The sequence below is a fragment of the Bremia lactucae genome, linkage group LG18, assembly GCF_004359215.1.
Source record: "Bremia lactucae strain SF5 linkage group LG18, whole genome shotgun sequence".
Taxonomy (NCBI): Eukaryota; Oomycota; class Peronosporomycetes; order Peronosporales; family Peronosporaceae; genus Bremia; species Bremia lactucae.
The window spans coordinates 682,646-690,284 of NC_090627.1; the positions used below are offsets into that span (position 1 = coordinate 682,646).

At 47.3% G+C, this 7,639-nt stretch overlaps 2 protein-coding genes across 2 annotated transcripts; one reads left to right on the forward strand and one right to left on the reverse strand.

The window, feature by feature from the left end:
• Window positions 1-303: 303 nt before the first annotated feature.
• CCR75_003962 (uncharacterized protein) lies at window positions 304-909 on the forward strand (the record flags this gene model as incomplete). The annotated part of the gene is made up of 1 exon (XM_067962053.1): window positions 304-909. The coding sequence occupies one exon, from the start codon at window positions 304-306 to the stop codon at window positions 907-909; it is 606 nt and encodes a 201-aa protein (XP_067819847.1).
• A 681-nt stretch (window positions 910-1,590) lies between these two features.
• CCR75_003961 (uncharacterized protein) lies at window positions 1,591-3,136 on the reverse strand. The gene is made up of 5 exons (XM_067962052.1): window positions 3,023-3,136; window positions 2,837-2,944; window positions 2,672-2,757; window positions 2,071-2,573; window positions 1,591-2,003 (listed from the first exon to the last, which is right to left on the reverse strand). The coding sequence occupies exons 1-5, from the start codon at window positions 3,052-3,054 to the stop codon at window positions 1,941-1,943; spliced, it is 792 nt and encodes a 263-aa protein (XP_067819845.1). The 5' UTR covers window positions 3,055-3,136; the 3' UTR covers window positions 1,591-1,940.
• Window positions 3,137-7,639: the final 4,503 nt, after the last annotated feature.

Below are 7,639 nucleotides of genomic sequence, written 5' to 3' on the forward strand. Positions count from 1 at the left end.
AGACATACTGCCCAGCTCCTCGTGCCACTAAACTATATCGCAGTGCTGACAGAAGTACAAAACACGACATCTGGGCAACTACTTGCATTGTGGATTTGGCTGTTTGGTATTGCCACACACTCACCACTATTTCAAGAGAAGGCAGACGCCTTGGCAACAACGTTTTTCCAGCGGCTAGGATGCTACGTGGAAGAGCATTTCATCGCTTGTTTGATCTTGGATCCTCGCGTGCATGGAGCAGGTTTGAGTGAATCAGGCTTGCATCGTGCACAAGGTATAGCTGTCCGTTTGGCCACTTCATTGATGCCAGAAGTAGAGGAAGGTAGCTTTGTCCGGTCGTTAAACGAATATATGAAAAAGCAGGGTGGCTTTGCAGACCCCAGTGTATGGACTGCCACGAAAACGTCCAGTCCAATCGACTTTTGGGGTGACTTGGAAGGTACTCAAGAGCACAATCAGCTTGCAAAGGTGGCGAAAATCGTGTGCTCTTATATGCCGCATACATGTTCGTTTGAAGACTTTTGGACAAGGCACGCGCATCAAACTGAGGCAGTTGCCGAGGGTTCGAAAGAGCTCGAAAAATTGGCCAAGGTTCGCCGTCAAGCTGTTGTTTCTGGAAAAAGTGCCATGGATGTGCGTCAGCATTATTTAGATCGTTTATTGGAAAACAGTCCGGTCGTTGTCGAAATGTTGCGGTCACACGCCAGTAATCCAAACATGGAGGATGGAAATTTTTGCAACTTATCGGTGCGTTCAGTGCTGGAAAGCGTGCACGACGGGATGGCGACGGATCTTGCCAAATCTACTACTACTTTTACGGAACTCGATGCTACTTGGTTTGACATTAGCGAAACGGGGTTAGAAAATATTAGGCGGACGATGAACGAGTACTTGAGTTCTGCCAAGTAGAATTTTGTCGAAAATGTAGGAGGTTTGATAATATAGTAATGGTGTTATGCTCAATTGTAATCGTACAGCAGGTTTCACGTTAAGCAGGATCAGTGCGACAGTCTTTTGTGAGATCCGGTGTTTCCACTTCTTCTCGCTCAAGCAAAGTAACCATTTCGTCGTTTATATTAGAAGCCGTAATTGTTTGTCCTTCTCCGTCGTAGCAAACAATCTAAAAAGGGCTTGAAAGAGTTGGCATTGCAGTCATTTCTTTTGAGATGTTTTTGGCTCTATGATACAATCTCGCTGTCGAATTATGCAAATCTTGTCGTGGGCATTACGGGAGGCCGAGCTTGTATATTTGGCACACTTGGTGCACCGTCGACACTGCCTCATGATGCGTAAATTTGCTAGATCACGATTATTTCTTAATAATATCGTGCCAGTTGAAGAACTTGACAAAAAAAACTAGAATGGCTGTCAGTGAAATCTATGGGTTTGATAGGTATTTTCACAATGCGCTAGATATCCTTGGAGCTATCCAATCCCAAAATTTGAATTTATTCCAGTGGCCATTATTTTCAAGGTTTATGCTTCTGTAATCTGGAAAATATGGATGTGAAGCACACAAACTTTAACATGATAATAAGTGGCAAGCAGCATGATCAAATAGATTTATGTACAGAGATCCATTTAAGAAGATTAAGTGAAGATTGGGTTCCTTATTGCAACCTCATATCTTTAGACGCAATTACTTAATTAAAACTCGTCGTTCGTGGATTATTTTCTCTACTTGCCATTACATGAAACAATAACCTCTCTTCTGTCATAAGAACAAAACAAGCCAAACTATGCAATTCAACGGTCGCCCTTTTAACCCACAATTCTACCTTGCCCATGTGTGAAAGCCTCAAGATTTTTCTTTACACATGGCGTCGCACCATCATCAGTGCTGACATCGTATTCCAATAATTCAAACCTCTAACCAACTCGTTAAAAAGTTCTACAGTGCATTTCATGACAACCTTCCGGATCGCTTTGACCTCAAATCATTAATTGTTTTGCTTCAGCTGACGCACGTAATTGCTAAGACGGTGTTGAGCCTTGTTGGCAATCTAATGCAGCAAGATCAACCACGTGAGTACAAGAAAACCAGAGACCTCATTTTTACCAGTCACATACGTCAATAGAAGGATTGATGGCCAGCAGCGCACGAATGTCTTGTAAAGCCAAGCGGTAGCGCTCGAGGCCTTCGTAAGCAAGACCACGTCGAAGAAGCGCCTTTTGGTTCTTCTCTTCGTACTCGAGCACGTGCGAACAGTCTCGAATCACAGCTGAGAAATTGCTGAGCTGTTGGTTACAAGCTGCGCGGTTATTGTAACATGATAGCGCGAGAGCCGAACCAGGCTTGTCATTGCAAGCCTCAATGGCTTCACCATAGAGTTCAATGGCCTTTTCAAACGCAGCGCTTTTAAACGCATCATTACCACGCTCCTTCAACAGCTCGGCAGGGCTCATGCCGGAGCGCTTTGCCTGCTCCGCGCGGGCCTGTAGTGGCTCAATTTCCGTCACTAGACGATTTAAATCGGCGTTATTAAAGTCCACGCGCTGACCAGTACGCAAGGTAGCCAAAGCTTCATCGTATTTCTTTAAACCCTTGAGTGCCACGCCATGACGGTGATACCCTGCGTGTAAGAAAATCGCACAAGATCATTAGCTTTAACAAAGTATGAACTTGATCGAGGTACGGTATGTAAGTGGCGACTATAGCAAAGTTAAGTACCCTTGACAAACTGAGGGTTAAGGCGGATACACTCGGCAGCATCGGCTACGGCCTCGGGAAACTTTCCCCAGCCAGCATAAGCAGCACTACAGTACGATGCATAAATGCCAATTAGAATGACTGTGCTATAAAATTTCGTCATGTACGAAGGACAGAAGAGCGCACCTGCGGTTCGAGAAGTAAACGTGGTTGGTAGCGTCTAATTCGATCGCCTCCGTGTATCTGGCTACAGCATTAGGGTAGTCCTGATTCTTGAAGGCGTCGTTGCCCTCGCTTTATTGCATGTAACGTGAAAAAGATTAGTTGAATGTTGAGGGGTACTTTAGACGCAGGCAGGGAGGGAAAACGCACTTCTTCTTAGCGTTTGCGGCGGCATTAACCATCGTGCTTGGTGGGTGGGTGTGGAGAGAGTGAGTGAGTGATGGAATGAGTGAGCTGGCTTCGTGTAGCCGCTGATTGGCTGTGCTATGATATGATATAAAGCAATAATTGTCTCATCCTAAATATTCTAGAAAGAAAGCAACTTCACCAATTATGGCACCAAAGTCCCCCACACACGACTTAGGATAAAGTATTGTAATTCTCAAAGCGTTCCAAAGAATTGGGCAATTGTGGTATACAAGAAAACTGCTCGCCATACGATTGAGCGATGAGGTGTTAAGCAACTGTGATGGCGAGACAAGTTTTGTAGCCGTTTTAACTATTGGCTACATGCGAGCTGTACAAATGTGTAATGGTACATTTACTTAAGGCTTTTGTTCTATTTTAAATAGGTAATATCATTTAAGTCCCATTTATTACAGGTAACATATGTGGCAGCCACCAGATACCAATCTGGTGGCCGAAATCTATTTTTAACTTAGTTAGGAAAAGGTTTTAGATTTGAATAATTAAATTCCACTTATTAATTGATCAATTTTAATGATTTGTTGAAATTAAAGGGAAGGATTTCTTGGATATATACTATTCATATTACGAGTGAGTATCGCTATGAATAGCTGAATAGAAGGAAGAGCATTGGATGCAACACCCTATATTGTAGTTTCCATGAGGACATAGAAACACAAAACTCGAAGCCCTCATGATTAGGATACAATGAACGGTGATAAAAGCAGTTGCAAGAAGGCCGATAAATGAGGAGGCGCTCCAGTCCCAAAAACGTTTTCCGAAGCTGAAATCTGTTGAGGCGTCTAGCCTGATTTGCTTGTTCGAGCAAGTGTTGTCTTGCATACAGGCACCTACAAGGACTGGCAACGACTCGCCAAAGCACTTATCAAGTATACCATAAAAACAAAATGGGTTTTTGCAGAGATCGTTAGGAAGCTGGCTAGTCAGCAGTACTAAGAAGTTGTTGCCGCGTTTCATTGGGCCTTTACGGTGGTAGTAAGCTGGCCAAGGCTCCAATCTGAACGACTCGGCGCAAGTCGTGCGGCAAGGCACGACATCACTGGCGGTCGGGGAGGCAATAAAGTCCGATTCTCCGTATGCAGACTTCATGTTTGACCCAATCAAATTGGAAGAGGTTACGCACCTTAAATCATTGTGTGAGGATCGTACCACCACCGGAAACAATCTCGCTACGTGAATATACTGATGACGAGTGGTTACTTATTGTCGGGATGTTAGAAGGCTGCATACCTTGCAGGCGCATGCCTCACTTATACGGGCAGTGTTGGTTAGCAAGGAGTGGCTTCAGCCCTACAGCCCTGTGCAGGCTCAAGTGGAAGATTAGCTGGTGCAACACCTTGGTTGCACCCAAAGTTTTCCGATCAGTCGGCAGACCACGCGAGCGATAGCTGAAACGATTCTGGAATCAACGGAATTAGCAAATGTAAGCTTAACCGAGTATCACAAGTTGTTAGGGTTGACGAAGACGATTAATTACAACCGCTGGACGAGGTTCTCATCCATTTTTCTTCTTTTCTCGAGACACTGCGTCGCGCGTCAAAGACCGCAGAATGTACAATGTTGGACAACGCGCACCACCCCAGGCGTGGCTCTGTCTGGTAGAGACAGCAAGGAGCCAACTGGCAACATATGGATGCAAAGAGCTGAGTACACGGAAATGCTATATAACTTCACCAAATTTAACGAAATCAGACGCATCGCAGCATACTTGAAGTCCAAGATTCCAACGTCTTCGGGTTCAAAAATATGGACCACACGTCACGTACATGTATGTCGTGGAAAATTACCAGGCAGCTGGCAGGGTGCCCTACATTGCTTTAAGAAATGTCAGGCTCCTGTGGTTTGGAGCACCTACCGTTATCCGACATCCAGATGTCGTCCGTCAGCTACAGTGGCAATTCTTGTAGGGTACAGAGTAGCTAGATTTCGGTAAACGGACGATCACCTAAAAGGGCTTGAGATAGAGGTATTAGAAAGTTAGCTACAAGCAATCGAGGACTTGGCCAAGCCGTTTAACAATGTCTAGGAGATGCGATTCAAGGCGTGTAGCGCCTACTTGTCCAGCAGTTGGCGGAAGATTCGTGAGCCGGCGGTGGCGTACAAAGCGGTGTTTGCTGCCGAGCGTGCTGCTGTGTGCCGCCTTGTTGCGGCCCAAACGGCTCGAAATGCGAGATCGCTTGTTGCGCCACGCGCACTCGTCCATGTTCTGGTCGCGGCGCGTCGTAGCCAAGTGCGTCCCTATGCATTGAGGCGCCGCCCATGCCGCGGCCGAGCTCTGATGCGTAGAAATTCGCTTCGATCGCCCCTCGCAGCCGCTCATTCTCGTCGATGTGCATACGCGACGTCTCGAGCGCCTGGAGCATCGTGAGGATTCTATCATCTATGCCCGCACCCTTTTCGTGGGCTTGGGCGACGACGACGACAGTTGGCTCTTGCGCGGTCCTTTCGCGGCCGGCTGCTGCAGGAGCAGGGGTCGAGTCGTCGACTATTGGCGAAGCCGAATTTGGGCTCATAACCTGTTATTGTTTGATGACTTGCGCAGTAGATGGTAGAATAAGAACTTAGATTGAAAGTGTGCGCCTGCCTAGTGTGGCTATCGCTCGCACTAACTTTCTCACCTACTGCGCTTTGCAACGCGTTGCCTGTTAGCAGCCGTTGCTGCTCACGCCGCTTCACTCGTCGCTTACGCTGATTTGAAAGGACGCACACGTACCGTCGTAACTGTTTGGTGCGTTGCTTTGCCTTATCTATTTCAGTATCGAGATGTCGACACTCACTGGCTCTCTGTGCAGCGCCTCTGCTCATGCAACACCGTCGGTCTTCAACACTGTGCATCCCAAAAACAACGAGAAATCTGGCCGACGTTTAAGGACTGGTCAAGGTATGACGGGAACGTATCCGATGTAGCGGTTTAGTAATTTGACAACAACGAATTGGACATCCGCCGCAAGTCGCGCATTAAAGAAGTTTTATTGGAATGGCAAGAGACATCTGGGTATCGATACGGTTTTGATACGGCTCCCAACTGGCTAGCTAACCATGCCATAGCTACGCGTAGTAGCCTGCTATTCATTTTAACGCCAGACAATGCGTTGCCAAGGCAGTAAATATCCTTGTGGAGCTTAGCGGTCTCTAATTTTGACTGTTAGACCACTGCACAAAACAGCGTGCTCGCTGGCGCGAGCGCGGTGGTAGAACATTGGACAAAAACTGACGCACAGCTGCTTGAGACAGTACGGCGACGAGCAGGACCGAAATAGAAAATTGTTTGGTAACCTTCAATGATACCAATGTTTCTTACTTCAAACAAACAACAAGTTTGTGGTACAGTAGCAAATTCCGATGTTGTGGTGTGGGTGGGGTCTTGAGTCGTGCTTAATACATGATTGCCCAGCATCCCTGCGAACGGTTACATTTGCAGTGAGGCTAATGGGCATTGTAGAGGCAACCATATCCCTTCCGTGTTTCTAACGGGCTAAAGTTGCCCCTATGTTACACAGTCCCCGCTAAGTACACTTGGTGTACTTAAGGGGATGGTCAATTACTAAATAATAGTAATTAGACCCAACAGTCGGGTGTGGTGCACATTTGTGACCAGCCCTTGTGGATGTGATGCACATGGGTGCATTCACATTAGGAGGGATGACGCCCAGCGTCATCCATGATGACGGCTAGCGTCATCAGTTACGCGAGGTATCTATAAAGATACGCTCGCAATACATATTAAATGATATCTATAGAGATAACATTTTAATTGGTAAAAATAGGTATTTGTATTTAATTCTATTAAATATAAATCAGTCTGAAAACTACTTCCTACTTGGTAAGTGCGCACGAGGAGACGGATTACCGCTCTCGTGACGACACTTAATCAGAGTACTTAGTGTGTTGGGTGAGGTCGCTTGCGCGCCCACCACAACTACCTCACTGCACGCAAGAGAAGCAGGTGAAACCGCTTCCTCGCTGTGCTAGGGTGTGTGTCTAAGTAGAGCGTGGCCGCATTACGACGTGCCCGCCTACACTTGGTAGCACTTGAAATCCTTCCCACGACCCGCATCTCTGCGTGTGTACGTGAGGATGAGCCTTAATATTGATTGGGCTCATTTTCCCCACCTCTCCGAACATCATCGGGAGGTGGCAGGGCTAATGGCGCAGGGACTTGGTGAACAAGCCCTGGCCAGGCTCCTGGGTAGTCCTCCTGAGCAACATGTTGCTCAGTTGGAGCAGTTTGAGGCATTCGTGCTCGGACAGCGGAGGGCCGCGTCCGAGGCACAGAGCCATGCTGCGGCGGAGTCCGTCACTCAGACTCAGGATGAGCTGAGGCATGAGCAGGCTCGGAGCGAGGCTCTCAACAGGACTGTTGAGATGCTCTCTGCCCGGCCGCATCAGCCGAGGCCCATTCGGATGGACCCGCCCAAGTTCGATGGAACTGCGGCGCACACGATTGTCCACTGGCTTTTAGCCGTGGAGCAATGTGGTGTCGCCCAGCTCATCGAGGACGACAGCCGGATGGTGTCGTACGCTATGTACGCAAGAGAAGCAGGTTTAACCGCTTCCTCG